This window comes from Tetrao urogallus, assembly GCF_951394365.1.
Source record: "Tetrao urogallus genome assembly, chromosome: Z".
Classification (NCBI taxonomy): domain Eukaryota; kingdom Metazoa; phylum Chordata; class Aves; order Galliformes; family Phasianidae; genus Tetrao; species Tetrao urogallus.
The window spans coordinates 49241620-49259814 of NC_136816.1; the positions used below are offsets into that span (position 1 = coordinate 49241620).

General features: G+C 42.9%; 1 protein-coding gene across 3 annotated transcripts in view; it reads right to left on the reverse strand.

The window, feature by feature from the left end:
* Positions 1–280: 280 nt before the first annotated feature.
* The window catches only part of KANK1 (KN motif and ankyrin repeat domains 1), a gene marked incomplete at both ends in the record, with an annotated part of 47291 nt that continues 29376 nt past the window's right edge, over positions 281–18195 (reverse strand). For all 3 annotated transcript variants that reach the window (XM_079548895.1, XM_079548896.1, XM_079548897.1), the window contains 9 exons: positions 281–343; positions 961–1059; positions 3092–3292; positions 3861–4003; positions 6558–6777; positions 9347–9434; positions 9778–9987; positions 11510–11618; positions 12410–12628. In XM_079548895.1, coding sequence (XP_079405021.1) covers positions 281–343; positions 961–1059; positions 3092–3292; positions 3861–4003; positions 6558–6777; positions 9347–9434; positions 9778–9987; positions 11510–11618; positions 12410–12628 — 1352 coding nt within the window. The remainder of the gene's footprint in view (positions 344–960; positions 1060–3091; positions 3293–3860; positions 4004–6557; positions 6778–9346; positions 9435–9777; positions 9988–11509; positions 11619–12409; positions 12629–18195) is intronic.

Below are 18195 nucleotides of genomic sequence, written 5' to 3' on the forward strand. Positions count from 1 at the left end.
GGAAGGACAATCTAAAAGAAAAACAGCATTAATGCCAGTGTATGGAAAGATGAGCAGGTGAGCAAAAAGAACAGTTCTGGCTAAGGCTCTCAGCTGAGTACTACCTAACTATATGCTTGCTTCAAGTTTAAGGTTTTTTATCCTTAGCACTAGGTCTCTGCTTTCACTTTGCTGGTGAGTTCAGGCACAAGACAATTACATTCAGTATCTGTCCCAGTAAAAGAGTAAAATTTAGCAGCTTGAAGATGGCATTGCGATTTTTGTAAGTATTCATGCAGCACTACTCAAATGTAGCTCTGTGGGTAGGACCGGGAGATGTCTTTCTGCTAAGTCTAGGAGTGCCCTAAGAAAAAGGAAAGAACAATTAATCACAAGGAAAATACCGTAGCCAGCCAAACAGCACTCACAAAGCTCTCTGTTCAATTGCTTCCCTTCAACTGCACAATTAATCTTTTCTTTCTCTCACCATTTTTGGAAGAACAGTACTAGCTACCGTACAACCAACTAACCAAGAGTGAAAGCTGTTTAGACAGTGGAACGTTTAGCAATAGTTGATTGGGAGGTTGAGTCAGGCCTCTAAGAACAAGTGGGCATCCACCAGAACATCCATGACAATTCTAACTCCAGAAACAGCTGTTTTCATGACCAGGACAATAATTAGCATTAAGCACTTCTGCATGCTAGCCAGATTTGTGAGCCCCAATGGTGAGCTGCTTTCACTGCTAGTAACAAGGCAGAAGGTGGTAGAGTTGGCCAGGAATCAGGCTAATGGAATTAGTCTGTATTTAAAAGTGTACACTTCACTTACCAGCATAAAATCTTCCCAGGAATAAACCTGAAATTTCATGTGCTGTACAGATTACATGGGTTTGAGTTTTTGCTTACGTTTCACTAATACGGTCAGGACAGCAAGTTAATGTGTAAACTGCATGTGAAAAATTCAGTGGGTTGTGTACTTACCGGTGACTGGGTTTTGGAAAAATTGACGTGTGCATAAAGGAGAACTGCTATGTCTTTATGTCCAGCTTCCAGGGCTATTGAAAGTGCTGTGCTGCCATCCTGGGAGAAATAAAGGTAAGAAATAAGATAATTTCTTCTTGTGTCCTCTCACTGGTCTCTTAAAAGCCCCAGAGCTCACACAGAAGCAGAAATCCTACCGCTCAGATAGCTGAGTTAAAGTCTTGCTCAACTTCTTATAATTAAGTGACAACAAACCTTTGCACTGCTGTTTTATGAGACAATCCAATTGTCAGAGGTCTCATAATTTCTCTCAATGAGGAGAAGAGATTATTGCTGAGCAGGAATAAGCATGCCATTATCACAATGTTATGTGTAGTGCTCTGAAAGAATTGTTATTTTCAAAGACCGGTGTGAGAGAAACTACAGTATCAGGAGTGTAAGAGAAGAGAGGGATAAGTGCTCATCAAATATCATGCTAACTGTTGTATTATGATAATCCTTGTTGTTTTCAAACTGCCATTAACACTTGGAACACTGGCACTCATAGTTCCAAATGCACAGCTTTAAATGATGGCAATCTAAAAACCAATAAATGAATGTTACTGGTCAAACAGTCACCTCAGTTTCTCAGGAAGTACTATTTCTTTCAGAAACCACAGACTTTGAAGCTGCTAAAAGCAGAGTGCTCTTATACAGACTGCCTCTTATGTAGGCTCTCTGAGTGCAGCACCATTTCCAGCCACTGCTATAGCTGTTATCAGAAAGGTCACCACCAGTTTAAGGAAGATATAAACCATTTCTCCAGCCTTGGATGTGATAAACAGCATCCAAGTGGAAAGTCTCCTTTTGAGACTACAGGGAGCAACTATGAAGAAACCTAACTGTCCTGTGCAGATCTGGGAGACGGGACATAACGCAGAACAAATTCAAGACAAAACTCCACAGCCCACACCAGGAAAAACAAGGCTCACTTATTGTGGTGTGGTAAACCATTACAAGAGCGATGCACATTAGTAAAACAAAGCTCAGCTCACTACCACACTGTTTGGAGCAGGGTCAGTCACATTCAGAATAGCTAGGGGAACGCTAAAAATCTCAGCACAAACTCATTGTGCAGTAAGTGGCAGACAAGCTGTGTTTAGGCAACAGCATCAAGCTGCCTACTGGAATACTTAAATTCCATGTCTCCATACATGCTTTAGTTATTGAAGTCATTAACAGTACTAACAGCATCCAGGCTACATTAATCTAGACTACCCTAAAAAGGGTTTTACATTACACCCCTTTCTACATTTTCCCCTCATGCAGCTATTGCACACTGCAACTACGTTGCAGAGGCTCGTGCAGCAGTTAAAATCAGCAGAAGTCACGTCTCTGCCTCTCTACAACAGTTTCAGCCAGCAATGAGCCAAACCCCCACAAATCCCAGCTCCACTTCAGTGTTCTGAGGGATAAGAGCAACAGGAAGAACTGTAATGTACCCAAAAGGTGGCGATGTTAACAAGAACACAGAAACCAACTAAGCCAACGTTTTCATCCTTGAGAACTCCACACATCCAAGTTCTCTGTCTGTTGACAGTAGTGGCATCTGCAAACAAGAAACATGCCACTTGGCACTGAGGCCATATTCCGTATCTGCTTCTTGCCAGAATAACGTAGTGTAATGAGTGGCAGTCCCAAACTGTACTCTCAGTAGTTGTGGTGTGCCTACAGAGTGAATATCCTGTGAGAACACTACTTGCCATGACACAGAAGAACAAAGCAACATGGCCACTAAGTCACCAGATAAAATCCTGTTTGAAAATTGGAAGACTCCTGAGAAACAAGAAAGGGAAGCGAGAGGGATATTTTACCATAACCTAGCAAATGGTTTCTCTTCTGGTCACTGTGCACCTACAAAAACAGCTAGTGAGAAGGTCAGTTAGAAAAGCAAAGGTAACAACCAGACAAATGATCAAAGCAGCTTTTGTCACAAAACAGAATTCACACATTTGGTACTTTGGTGCTGTGAGTCAAGAGATTCCTGTCGGTAGACTTCAGCAGTTTTCCACTGAGCCCAAAAACTAAATCTGAAAAGCATTCTGGAGTGGAGAACCTATCTGATGAAGCAGCATCTGGAAAGGCAACTCACATTATCCTCCAGGGTGCCATTACACCCAGGCTGAGCCAGCAAAAGTTTGACTATTTCAACATGTCCGTGTTCGCTAGCACACATCAGAGCTGTAGAACCCTCATCATCCTGGATATTGACATCTGCACCACAGGCCAGCAAAGCTTTAACCATATCTATTCGCCCATGACTCACAGCAAGCATCAGAGCAGTCTGACCAGCCTGTAAAAAATGACAAGAAAACAAATCACCACAAAGACAATCAGTGGCAAAACATGCACATCTTTTGCTGTTGTTGCTGGCACTGTGCTTTCTCTGGGGGGAGGGAGTGCAGGAAGCATTTCTTTGTACAGGACTATTAGGTCTCTGCTTGCCATTATTTGAACATCTTATACATACCCAACATTTGCATAGCTATTTAATAAATTAATGAAAACTTCGCATTCATTTCCAGACTTGTGGAGCTCCCCGGAAGGAACGAAATGCTGCAGAATTCAGAAATGCCTCCCAAAAGTCTGCAATGGCTCTTTCACATAATTCTTTATATATTTACAGAAGACACTGATGCTCAGGTGTCATTCCATGGCTCCATTTTGTATAAAGCGATTAAAAAAAAGAGTAAAAAAAATCAACAAATACAAAAAGAAGCAAATATTTGAATATCTGAAGGGTGAGAGTGAATGAGTGCACAAACCATCCCAACAGAGAAAGGAATGGGATGTGGAAGGAAAGGAAAAAAAGAACAAAATCACAGGAGTGGGAACACTGTCTCGTGAACCATTTGGCTGACCTGACTGGCTTTTGCATTCACATCTCCACAACTGAACAGTTCCTCCACTATCCTCATGTCCTTCTCAGCTTCCACAGCTGCGAGAGCGGCGAGCATGATGGGGGTATAGCCGGCCTTGTTCTGATGGTTTACGTTACAGACATCTGCAGAGGGATGAGATAATTTCTTTGGAAAGCAGGAACCCAAAAAGCAGCAATTGTGCTAATAAACTGAATAAACTGTTAGTAGAGCAGCCTACTACAGAAAAAAAAGGGCATCAATTGCTCTCATAATGGAAGTGATTCAAGGAAAAGTGGAGAGGGAAAAATAAAACAACAGGGGTGCTCTTGGGCCTGAGAAAGAAAAGCATCCTTTTATACTACGTGCGTGACACAAAGGAGTACACAAAGATATTTCATATGTCATCATTTAGAGTTTTTTTTATAAAAACAAGCAGTCTGAAATTTGACAGAGCCTTCAGGGTCCTGGGTCCAAATCCTAGGAACACAATCAGTAGAGTCTTTAAGCTCCTCTTCTAAGGGCAAGCCAAGTGACATGGTCAGTGGAAAAGCCACTTCTCCTCAGTGCAAACACTTTTCCTATAACTGGTACTATTTTAAAGACTTGTAAGTATACTTTGACACTTTCTGGAACTGTAGAAAAGACCTTACGGTTAAAGGCTGTTTCCAGCTCCACTGAGTATTTGACTCTGAAAAAAAAGGTGCTCTGGGAACAAATACAAGCAAGTCATCTGACTAGTACTAGACACTGAAAAGAGTTCTTTTCAGTCATTTCTAACCTCCAAATCTCTGCTCCTAGCAATCTGCAGAAATCCAGCAGGGCTTTTAGCGTATTGGAAAGCAAGGATGCAGATTCACATAAACAATATATCTAGATCTAGGGCTAAACAGCACCACAGGTACCTCAACAGGAAAACCTGTTTCAGGAAATTCTTCAGATTTATTGCCAAGAGTATTTGAAAAAAAAAAAAAAAAAAAAAAAAGAGAGAGAAAGAAAAGAACATTGCAGAAGCACTCAAGTGCAGGTCTAAGAAAACAGATCTAAGAAAAGAAAGTTTTTCCATATTCCACAACCATCACCTGTCCTACCTTGCAACATGTAACACAACCTTCCTTTCAGAAGTCTCTCTTGGGAAGCCATTCAAACCACAGAACATAACACTCTCCTACACATATTACTTCATGAGTAATTAATAATTGTTGAAATTTATATTCTCCTTCCCTGACTAAACTACTTCAGCAGAGACGTATTTCCTGAGGTCACATTTCAGCTCCTATTCTATGTGGCTAATGAAAGGAGAAAGGGTATATTCCTACTTTCTGGGTAGTGCTGCCTGGTGATGCAGGAACCTCCTGTCTCAACTACTCTTTTCACCAAGTGCATGGATGTTCCTGGGCTAAGAAGCTGCCTGTGCTACACGCAGACTGCAAAGCTGAGTGTGGTCACCAAACATCACATAGGTGAAGACTGAAACCTGAAAGAAAGACATCTTAAATCGTTTTTCAAGTGATGATATCTGCAGTATGCACACGACACCAGCCACGGTTGTATTTTGCTGTTAAGAACTTCTGTTTGCATAGGGATACACAACTGCTACAAAACACAGTAGTCCTGGCTTTCAGCAAAATATAACCATGCTCGAGCTGCCCTACAGACTCCTGAAGCAGATGAGCAGTCTCTTCCTCCCCTGTAGCCCTGCTGCCGCTCTTCAGCATCCCCCTGACATTCCCTGCATTCCCCTGCCATGAGTCACTCTTTCTAAGTGGCCGCCTTCACACAGATCCAGGGAATTCAAAGTGGTGTTTGCTTTACAGCTGAGGAAGCCTTTGCCTCTGTGACAGACAAGATGGACTCTTAAAGCTTCTTAAAGCTAACATCTGTATGATTAAGGTCCTTGTTCATCCAATGCTGCACTTTTGGATTTGTAAACGTTTCCAGCTTACAAGCAGTGCACTTCAATCCAGCCATGCCGCAGGGCCTAGTTGAGATGAAAACCGTAACAAGTTTTATAACTAGCTTTCAGAAAGAAACTTCAGTCAGGGAACAAAATTAGGCCTAAACAGATCACATCCTGCTTAGAATCTGCTCCAGTATGTGACACCTCTTGTTCACTGCCTTCTGGTTTAGCACATGTGGTACTACGTGTGTTGCATGGCGACTGAGAGAAAAGCAACAATGAAAAACAACAGAATGAGGCATCATCATGTTGTTCATCTAACAGGGAAATACTCCTGTATGGCAAACTGCCACAACATTTCTCAGGAGAGCAGTAAAGACATGCCACAGTGTTGGCCACAAACAGCTCTGTGCTGCTCTAGTGAGATAAGGCCAAAACTGATTTGAGTATTTAACACGGATGTTTATATCTGAATGCATCTTTCCCCACCAGCACTCTACTTTTGGCTGAGCAGCAGCTGCACTGCTTCCAAAGAAAAATGCTGGAGGCTGATGCTGCTGAATCTGACTACAGTCTGAGAGCCAGTGGTGTTTACTTAGGTGCTCCATTAACCCTGCGAGAGCCATCACTTCCAAAGCCAGCAGCAGAAACAAGGATTCTGTAATATCCAAGCAAGACACCATGTGACTATTAATAGTAAAATATTTTGCTGCTGGAGGAAGCCTGAACTTTATCTCTTGCTCATCAAGACTTCCACCTCTGAGAACTGTAATAAAAAACTACACCAACAGTCAACCTACTTGCATCCAAAAGAAGCTTTACAATTTCAAAGTTAGAATGCGAGACGCTGTAATGCAGAGCTGTGTTCCCATTTCCATCCGCCACATTGATGATATGTCTGAGGACAGCAGGAGAAATCTCTTCAAAAGCAGTTATGTAGTCTCCAACCATTTCAGGAACAGCCGACTTCTGACTTGAGACACGAAACCACTCGTGCTGGATGGTATTTAAACAAAACCTCTGCCAAAAAGGAAGACAGAAAAATTTACATATGGGCATTCCATTTAAAGGACTTGCCATACCACAGGTCAGCGATGTGGGAGTCTAGGCCTTTTTTAGTCAAACGTGGGAAGAAAGTATTCAGCTCACAAACAATATGTGTAAAACTGCAGCTTCTCCTCTGACCAAACTTCTCTTCAAGATAAACCAATTCACCTCCTCTCACTTACTGCATTTTCAGACATGATACACCTCTAAAGGCACTGTATTTACCCCTAGAACAATACCAGGAGCAAGAGCAAGGGAACAGACATTTTGCAGGTATTAAAACAGCAGCACACAAAGCCAATAAGGTGCAGTCCCATCTATTATATCAAATGCACAAAGTCTAGAAGAACTGGCTGAACAGAATCTCTGCAAGACAAGAACTGAGCACTGCAGGTGACCATAGATTGAACCTGCCATGAAACAGACAAACACTGTTTTGTGATGAATAAACGGGTTAATATTTTGCAGAGCATGCAATGGAGTCTCTTTTCTCTGCCTTACACTGCAAATGCAACTGTTGGGCGACCTTATCCTGCCTGATGGCCAAACACCAAGAAATATTCGCTCAAAATGGTTCCAAGGGTAAGCAACAAAAATGATTATTAGTCAAGGAATTCCAGCGTATGGAAGAGATGGCAGGACTGGAGATGCTTTGCTGAAAGAACAACCAGGGAAAGGAACACAGTAACATTTTCAAAGTGAAAAAAGCTGTTGCAATAAGAAAAGAAGAACCGGTTTTTCACCTCCAGGATGGGCAAGTGAAGTAGTAATGCACTTAAGCTGCAACAAGAGATGCAGGTTAGACACTGAGGATAAACTTTCCCACTGTTATGAAGGAGCAGGAGGCCAGACAGCTGTCTGCTGGGAACCATCTAGCTACAGCAGTCTCCGCCATGAGCCAGCTCTTATTTTCCAAACCAGTTTCTCAGCAGCTGGAATTCATGTGAGGATCACCACGTCCATTCTCTCTCCTCATAAACTCTTACTTGCAAAGTGACCGATGAGTTTAAGAACAATTCTGCAAAGATACACAGTGTGCTTCTCTAGCTTCTAGAGACAAGAGAGAGCATCTGTACCAGCAGCCCTAGAGGAGGCTCATGTCTGGTGAAGGCACAATATTTTACTTTCATCTACATCAGTATTCCTTCTTAAAAGCTTGTAAGGTCCAACTCATTTGAATTAAGAACACATATATCATGAGTTGAAATATGAAAGTGGTCAGAAAGTGACACAGTATGACTTTTGGGTTCTCTTGGTTCTGTTTTTATTTTTTAAATTTCATAAATGATCTAGTGCAAAATATCACTTGGAATTTATTCTTTGCAGTCACAATATCACAAGCATAACTGAACGGGACAATTTTTTATTCCAGTAATCTATGACATCCCAATAGGAGCAGGCTTCAGCTCTTATAATGCAAACAGCTGCTGCAAGTGTTGAGAGTGTTGGAAAAGGCTGGGGAAGTTTAGACAGATTCTTAACTGTAATAAAGTTTGCCCTTTTTGGACAAGACTTCTTTATCAACAGCCAGACAGAGAACAAGAGCTGATTAGTCTGCCATTTCCAGCTACAAAGCACCACTTGTGTTGGCAAATACTTTAAGCAGAAAAAAGTAATGTGTAAATTCGTATCACACTTTGAAGGCAGAGATTATCACCTGATTATGCAATTTTGACACTTTCAACTCCAACTGGGCCCAAAAGCCTTTGTTCTCTGAATGCCTAAACCATTCCTGAAGGACTGACACAGATGAAATTACCCCTCACACCTATATTAAACCACCTTTCAAAATGTTCCTGACACATAAGTGTCCAAACTATACACACACAGTATTAGGTTCTCTGGGAAGCTGCAGAAGCTCCACAATAAAGGAGACTGGCACTGGATCCTGCATTTTACATCACAGCACCACTGCAGCAGATGGCAAATGTAGTTTTATATCACTAAGTGGTGACCAATGTTTTTTTGCTTTGAGATCATCCTCAGAAAATAGCACAGGCAACTCCTTATGCAGCGAACACAACTCTGTTTCTTCAGACAGTATAAGCAACAAATCCTCTATTGTCCCTACTGCACACTACACAAAAGCTACCAGCGTAGCAAGAAAGACAGAAGGAAGTATGCATATCTGTCTTTAAGAAGAGGCAGCTTGTTTATGTTCAGAACAGACCCTGGGCTTCTGTCATTGGCAGAAACAGCCCCCTCATCCTGTGCGCCTCCCAGTCTGGGGACTGAGTACCATCTGCAGCAGGGTTACAGCAACACTACAGAAATAACACAGGAATGCACGGATGTGTTGAACTGCACTTTCGCATTACTATTTTTACACGTGTGCTTTAGGACAACGACACTGCAGCACATCAAGCACAAGCATTCTCTAGACAAATGTCTCCTGATAGAAAAAGCACTCACTGACTCCTCCAGGAAAGAAGATATTCTTTTCTGTCTAGCCACAGTGGTTCCAGCCATATAAAACAAGAAGCTAAACCTCCCTTTAATTTCCCTGCGTATCACAGCAAGAATTTTGCTCTGTATTGCTTACCACATCTTTGTTGGTCAATGCCTTGGGGTCATCAATGTTGTTTTTCAGCAGGTGACAAGCAGAAAGCATCTTCTCACTTAGTTCGTATCTGAGAGAGACACACAGCATAACACATGGCATATCTGAATTCTCCTCTCAGCATTTCAACATGAAAGTATTCACCTTTCTGAGAATTATGGGGAAATGTGAATTTCTAGGCTGGCTGCAAGGCAGGAGCTTTTCTGGCAGCCCCCCTTCCAGAGCTGGGCGATGCTCCACTTACCAGCTTGCATGGACCATGCTCAGTCCCTTGTGGCTCCACAGGCTGCCAGCTCTCACAGAGCTCCACCAAGCAGCCAGCTTGAAATGAATGGGCTTCTCACATACATGAGGCCACCTAAACCATCCCAGTGCCCCTCTTTGCCATCACACCTTTGCAGGGCGCACCCTACCTCTCCCTGATCTCCACCTCCTCAGCCTCACACTCCAGGGGAGGCCCGTCCTTTGCAGTCCCTGCAGCACTTGTCTCTGGGGGGCCAAGCACGGGGTGCTCCCCATCCCTACCACAGCCTTGGGGGTACACGTGGCCATCACACTCTTCCTCTGAGTCCGAGGAGGAGCTCTCCTCAGAGCTGGAGTCATCACTGGATGTAGTTTCGTACCTGGGGTAGGACAAAATGCAGGTTCAGTTGCATTCAGTAATGTTTGGTACCCTCAGTCTTCTTTTCAGAAAAACAAAGGCACTTAATCCCTTATTGAACACCAAGGCAGCTTTGAGAGGCTTTTGTTTGTTTGTCTCATGTTTTGAGAAACAGCAGGTAGTCAACTTTCCCAAAGCTTATCCTACCAGATACTCACTGCAGAAAGCACAGAAAGGAGGTACGAATGCACACGAAGTACAATCAACATAAGCTGCCCCAATTTGAAAGCTCCTTTTTATAACACCACCACAGTGGGACAGCGAAAAACACAGCGTGACATCCTTTGCTGCTAGCAATGGGAATACTGAGAAAGCAGGGGAAAGCCATTCTTGTCATCATGCTTTTTCTTACATGAAAACAGCAATACCAAATTATTCTTTTCTTTTTTTTTTTAATCTGAGAGATTACTTATTAATTGTTACTGACAACTGAGATCTCTTCACAGATCCCTTCATTCTGTCACTGTGATTACTAGGGGCATGACATGTAATAAAAGAAGGAAAAGTTTTTTAAAATCAAAGTCTTTACACCTTGTCACCCTTGCATTAGCTCACAGATGGAATCACTCTTGTTTAACAAGAGCAAATTATATTGTTGCCTTGATAAGCAAGTAGGAGAGGAGCCTTCTAAAAACAACAGCCATAATCTTAACTTTTTTTTTTTCTGTGAAGATGAAAATCATGCTGATGCTTTTGGCAAAAAAATAAATGATTTGGGTGATTACAATGCTGACTGCAAAGAACCGCTTTAACTCACCAACTGTAACACCGATGAGTTGATGTACTATGGCTATTTTTCTAATGCACAACAGTGATAAATGAGCCACAACATTCCTCCGCTAGAAGTAATAATATTTTTAGCCAATATGAATAAAATGAAGGAATTGCAATATTTAGGCCATATATAGCACCAAGAACTTTAATAAGGAAAACTTGAGGAAAGAGCTTACAAAGCTACATAAAAACAACTTGGTGAGACCACTCTGAAGATCTTAACAACATCCTGCAAAGCTGAAGTAATGTTTCTTTATTTGTTTCATCAAGATTCTGTATTTATCTAGCCCCAGACCAGAAAAGTTAATTCTTAGGCAAAGCCATTCCTTCCTGCATTGTTTAACAGCACAATGCTGCACTTGTCAGCTGCCAAAGACGTAAGTTTGACTTACTGAGAGGCATTCCCGTGGCTCTTGGAGTTTGCTCTATTTTCCCACTAAATCTGGCAGTGACCTAAAGTGCAAGTACTCCAGACTGACCCCATGTATGACTTGCAGCTTCCACTTTAGATAACACACACAAACACACAGAGGGTTCAGGGGGATTAAGATGAGCTGAAGTGTTCAATTCTGTCAATTCCTCCAACCCTTAAACTCAATGGACGTACCTCAGATGTAAGGACAGGCAAAACCCACGCATAAACTCACTGACTTTTCCTTCCTAATGTGACAGCACTGTAATTACTCAATGTTTTAAGACAGGCCCCTTACCCGCCATTAATGCCGACGAACTGCAGGTTCTTCTTGGTGTTGCTCAAATCCTTTTTTCCATCCCTTTTCTTCATGATAGACTTGAGTGTGTTTTCACTGTTACTGCATACTGTTGAAAGATGGGCAGAGCATACATTTCAGTACAAATCTGCAGTCAGCTTTGATGGCTGCAGCTTTCAGTTTCTCAAAACAAACAGCTTGCTGTTTAATTTATCAGCTGAGCAGGTCTTTGAGATCCTTTCATACATACTGTCACGGCATCATATGTACACTGGAAATAGAGAACATTTCAAAACCAACTCTGTAACCAGAAGACTTAGAGTCTAGCTTTCTTACCCTCCAACACGCTGACAATCTGTAAGATGTTTCTAGAAAATGTTATTTTTTTTTTTTTATTTGCTGCCTGAGGGAGGTTTTCAGTACTGAAATGGATTATTCTGCTCTGTCAAGAAGATCTTAATTCTTGTGTCAAATGACAGCAGCCCATTACCAGAAGCAACTCATTAGTATGAACAGCATGAGTAACAATAATCTATGCCTGGGGAGTTTTAGTTAAGGTTGGTTTTTTAGACTTTTAGCATTAAGTGAAATAATTTTTACACCAATCTGTAGACATAAAAGAGGAAAAACTTCCATACAAGTTCAAGTTCTGTTTTGAAGTTATTTTATTAACCCCTTTTCTTGCTGTACATTCTCCTTGTGAAAGCGTTAAATAGTATTTCACTGACAGACTGAATTCTTTCATTTAAAATTTAACCAGTGTCTGGACACAAAAGGCACCATTTTCCCTATAACTTCAAATTTTTTTGCCTGTTTTGGGAATCCTGAAGGCCTGCTTTAACTGTGTTTCATATTCAAACTCAGCAGCATGATGAAAGGGGAATGCAAGCCAGTTATTACCATAAAGGCCAGAGGCAAGTTGGTCATCTGTCAGGTTAATTGCAGCTAGAGTTTTGTCCTGAGAAGAAAAGGACTTCCTTCCCCGAACAGCTTCTACCAGAGGAGTCTTCTTCTCTTCCTGAGCAGGTTCTACATCCTGCTCCAATTTCAGCGCTCGCAAATTTGAAGTTAAGTGGGTGTCTGCAAGTTGGCCGTGAGGGATGTATTCCACGGTAGCACCTGTTGGGAAAGACAGCATGGATCATGGAGAAGTCAGACCAAATCCTTTAGGGCAACACTATCATCAGCATCACTATTTAAAAAAAAAAAAGAAAAAAAAAAAGTAATAAACTGGGAAGAAAAAAAAAGGGGGGGGCAACATTTGTGCTTTATAATACCTTGTTACAAGGACTCAGCAGGAAAATGGCGATAGCTTTCAGAAACTGAAAAACAGCTCCAAGTTTTTCTTTCCAAGGAAATATACAATGCGAGGAAAAACTACACAGATACTATCTTCAAAAGAGATGGCAGGAACATTCCACCTTTTCCCTCTCTCTCAGTCCTTGCATGGAGCGTGGCTCTTGCCACCTGACTTAGGAAAGACTCACTAAGGACTCACTGAGCTGCTCCCTGCTGACCTGCCTGACAAGCAGGACTCCTCGTGGAAGAGCTGCATGCTTCTTTACTTTTTCTTTCAGAAAGAAATTGCTTTTTCTACAGAAGCAGAAACTTTTCAGGAAGCTTTCCTGTTTGCTAGCATGCCAGCAGTGCTGACAGTTACATACTCTACTAAATTTGGAGATAACTGCAACAAATTCCCACCCATTATATATATATATATATATTTAGAACAGGATTGCACTGAACTAGTAGTCACATTTAAATCAAATCCCAAACATTTGGGTTGTACTCTTTTTTCTAATTTGCTGGCATCCTCTCATTTTTTCCCTCTGTGTGTTTAAAAGGCAGCACTAATTACGCACAGACCTTTTTATAGATTCCCCTGGAGCTCCTCCAGCTGTGCTATTATGACTGCTCTGCTAAGCTGCACAAATACTTCTGTTTGCAAAACATACTTTTTTTTTTAAACGCATACATTACTCCTTAAGTAATCTTCCCAGTGTTTTGAGGGGAAAAAAAGCCCTGGGATTTAACTTACTTTGAAATGTTACTGCTCTCTTTCAAAGCTTGTTCAAACTTTCAGGGGAGGTAGAAATGACTTCTTTGTATTTATCAAGAATTAAGCTACAGCTTCCTCATTCAGATAGAATAGTGACACTGAAGAGGACACAATCATGATGCATCAGTGCAAATTTCAAATATTCTCTTTTATAACAAAACATATCGGACATCTTCATTGCTTTTGCTAGACAGCCTTTCCCTCCTCTGGTTTCATTCCACTTTCTTTCCTCTGTAAAAGGACACAGCATAGCTCATCTTTGCAAATCCTGTAACTTCACTACAGTTTTTTCCCCTGGCCTATTCCCATCCACATCCCCCAGCCCCTGCATTCTCAGCCAACATGCACTTCTAAGGTGTCTCTTCCTATCGCTGAAACTATTGCCAATTCCACCACTGCTTAAAGCTGCAGTACAATGGAACCGACCCTTGATCACATTTCTACCACTGCCAGTGCCCAGCAACAACCAGCACTGGTACAGTGCCACTCAGCTTTCATCCTGCTGCCATCTAAACACTACCAGAGACAGGTAGGCTGTCTGCTGATATATGTGGTGTGGTATCAGCAAACACCTCACTACAGGCTGGATCACTGCTCAGACAACAAAAAGCTTTTGCCCTGTGGAAAGCAAGGTTGAGTTTCCTTTCGCCAAGGGCAGGAGGTCTCTGCAAGCCTCAAGCCTTCTAGTGATGAGCTGATGCTTATATCAGGCACAAGGTGGGCTGAAACCTTCTGCCCTCTCACTGAAATGCTGGGTGAAGGCTAGAATCCCTAACCCCTGCAGCAATGCTCCCGCATGCCTAGGCTGGAGCAGCAGTTCCCAAAACTCAAAGGCACACCATGTGGCCATATCCAGCCTTGCTTCCCCACCCATCCTCACTTCACAGCAGTGACCGAGATTAGGTCTCTTCTCAGGGGTGACCATCACCCCTCATCAACCAGCCACAGAGCCATGCAAGAGGGAGGCATTAATGTGTGGAACACTGAGCCAAAACCAACAGATTTTCAAACTGAAAAACAAAAAAACCATCTCCTTTCTGCTCACTTGCTTAGAGCAGAGACAGCTGTAATTAAAGACTGCAAAACAAAGTAACCACTTCCCACTGTCACTGTTGGTGGCTGCTTTGGCCAGCCTTGTCCGGTAGGTTATAAATACAATGCTGGTGCTAAGCCAACAGCCCTGCCCTGGCAGCTGGGCACAGCCAGCCCCTCTGCACCAAGATGCACTGCACCTAGCAGGAGGATGCATGGCAGGGATGCCAGTGAGGCTGGCACAGGCTAGGCTGTCTCTTCTCCTCCAATGCAACCTCACCCCAGCTCCTCTGGCAGATGGTGCAGAAGGCAGGTCCTGCTTTGCAAAGTAGAGCAGCAGTTTTGGACAAGAGGAAAAATAAATCCAAGCAGCTCCATGTGCTTCAGCTTTTACACACTGACCACTGTGAGGAGGACACGGAGGAACACAGTGAGACTGCTTTAAAGCAGGATCTATGCAGATGCAGTGCCTCAAAAGTCACTCTAGTTTGTCAGCTGAAGCCTCTGCCAGGCACCAGGGCAAGAAGCAGGGCTCTGGCAGGGTGAACAGATGGCACCTGGGTGCAACCTGCTATATCCATATGCCATGTCAAGCCCAGCGGCAATACTGCTTCAGGCCCATCTGGGTTCTTCTCAGCAGCTTCCCTTCAGAGCTTTGGGTAGGACTCAAAAGCAAAATGGCAGCAAGCAGACCTCCTTGCTCTGTGCCACAGCCTCTCTCCTGGCTAAACCTATCAGTGATGGAACAAAATCTGAACAACACACATTCAAGGTGTTATCTGGGCCTCTTATCTGTGAATTGTAATGAAGAAGGGCCCTGCTCGGCTGCCTGCACAACTATCTGACAAAAGGGTTTAACACAAAGGTGTGAGGAGAAGCACACAAAAATATCATTAGGAAACTGGCCAGTACATCCGTTCTCCCAACCCAAGCTGCAAGACACAAGCACTCGCTGTGCCTACAGTACCCAAGGCTCAAGGAAAGAGAGCTTGGAACCCAACACAGCATTAATGTCGTAAGCTATGAGCTGGCATTTAACACCAGCTTTCGGTTGCTCCCCTTTGCAAAACAGCCTGCATCTTGAAAAAGATGCTTCGACAGCAGCAGCTGAAAAGGGGATTAAGGAAGCTGCTGTGCTCCTCAGAACCACAGCCAACCACTCAAGGATAAGAAAGTGTCATGAGCCAAGTCCCCCCTTCCTTGGCCAGGCCACGGGCAGGGGACAAGTCTGGATGTGCCACAAGTTCCCTGTGGCGAAAATGAAGCCCTGACTGAAGATTACCGTGAGTCCACATAGGCCTTAAAATAGACTCTCCATCTCAACTCACACAGATCTCAGGCATGCCCACTTGATCTTGCTCTGCCTGCAAGGAACACTGCCCCTCCTCTTCACCAAGACATACCTGAGGAAGCTGTGGGAGAGATAAGTGAAGACCTCACAGAGAATCCTTCCCAGCTGCCAATAGATCGATTACAGCCATTGCAGCTGCCCGGCTGCCATTCAGGTACACTCACCATGCTGATTTCTATTTGTTTACTGTTGTGGGCAAACAAGGCAAATTTTACATAAGGTTCTAGGTATTGGTAGAGCGCAGTTAACCACAGCTGGTAACTTCCAGGAATTTGTAACTGTACTCTGCAATATAATAAAGGATCTTGGAAAAGTTCAGAGGTCATTTAGAAGCAGGATAAAACAAGAAACTTGCAGACTTCAATCATTCATAAACCCACATGCAGAAAGCTACTCTCATCAATTTCTGAGGGAGACAAGTGGCTGAAGTTTCTTCATCAGTACAGTCCCAGTGGTTTGAAGGAACAAGAACACCTGTTTTTAATTTTTCAGAAAGCACTTTCTTTCCTGAATCACTTGTGTTCTTTTGGTACATCCCATCAGTTTAAGCCAGAGGGACAGCAAAACTGCTATACATCAACATCAGATTAACACGTGCCATCTCTGGCACCTAAGAACTGTTTTCGTTACTAACACACTACTTCCTTTCCTGACTGCAGACCTCACCTCCCATCTATCACAACATAAGTAGCCATGAACCAGCCGACCAGTGGTAGGCTGACTGAGAGAACTGCCTGGAACAAAAAGTACTTTTTTTTCCCTGGATTTACGTTCAATTCATGGCAGCCTGGTCTATACCAACTTCTGAAACTCTGTTAAAGACACTGTATGAGTGCTGTCTGTAGTATATATAGCAACAAAATTTTTCTAACATTCTGCATGAATTTTTCATTACAGCACTCAGAACGCTACAAAATTACTGCAGTCAAGAAATGCTCTACAGCAGTCATAAAATTTACTATGCTGCTTTCTCCTTAAGAAGCTGTTTTTTCACATACGCTTTAGTTCAGTTTCCATTTAGTCTATGCATCAGAACTACTGATGGAAATAAAGAAAACCAACAACATTCTACTAAGGTAAACAAAGAGGCAGTGATGAGCAAACATGCCCTGTTCAAACATTCACAACAACTGACATTAATCCATCAGTCTCACAAATGTGTTATCTTCAAAAGAATAACTGCATTGAGAAATTGCTACATATGGCCTTCTTATGTGATAAGCTGAAAGAAGACACGGTTGCTTCAAGCCATGTCATGGACAGATATTGTAACTACCAGCTGCTCCCAGGGACACCGTTCCTTTTAATAGGTCGCTCTGAAAGTAATACCTCCATCACATGGTGATGATGGTCTAGTATCTCAGATGATCTGGTATCATCTGTACCAGCAGAGGTTACACAGCTGCTACAACAGCATCACTGCTAGAAAAATGTCGCCCACAGGATCCTTCTTTCATTAACCCAAATGATGGAAGTTAGTAGCACCAAACCAAACTATACAGCAGGTGTGGCAGAACAGTCCAGCCAAGACTGGCAACATACTCCTTGGTCTTCAAACTGGTGTGGGGCCTGGCATTATCATGCTGCAAGAGAAAGATGTCTTCTCTGGCTGGACTCCAAAAGTTCAAGCCTTCAGCTTAGTCAGTGCTGTGATGCAGCGTTCAGAGCTGGTGGTTTGTCCAGGTTCCATGAAGTCTGGAAGCACCATCTCTTTCCTGTCCCAAAGGCAGTGAACATCACTTTACCCACTGAAGACTGCATCCTGAACTTTTTCTTTGTTGGGGAATTCACACATCTCCACTCTATGGACTGTCTTGACTCTTACTCATAGTGGTGACAGCACATCATGTCACTGGTAATAATGTGATCCAAGAAACCGACACCTTCAGCCTTGTATTAGATCAACAGGCCCTGATAAATCTGCATATGGAGTTCCTGTGTGAGCACTCGTGGGACCTACCTGGTGCAAACATTTCAACATTCCAACATTTCCACCACTGTCTGCAATGCACTGAAGCCAATGTTCATCTCCATCCACAATTCTCTGGCCATAATCCACCAATTCATGCAGATGAGCCAATTGAAATGCTTTTAATTCTGTGTTGTGACAGCTGTGCATGGCTATCAGGAACATGGCTTTCAAGCCACTGTCACCACAGCTGTAACACACCACCCACCCCCTCTCTGTGCTCATCTCCATCAGTTGGTCTCAAGAAACAATCAGCAAACATCAATGAATGTCAG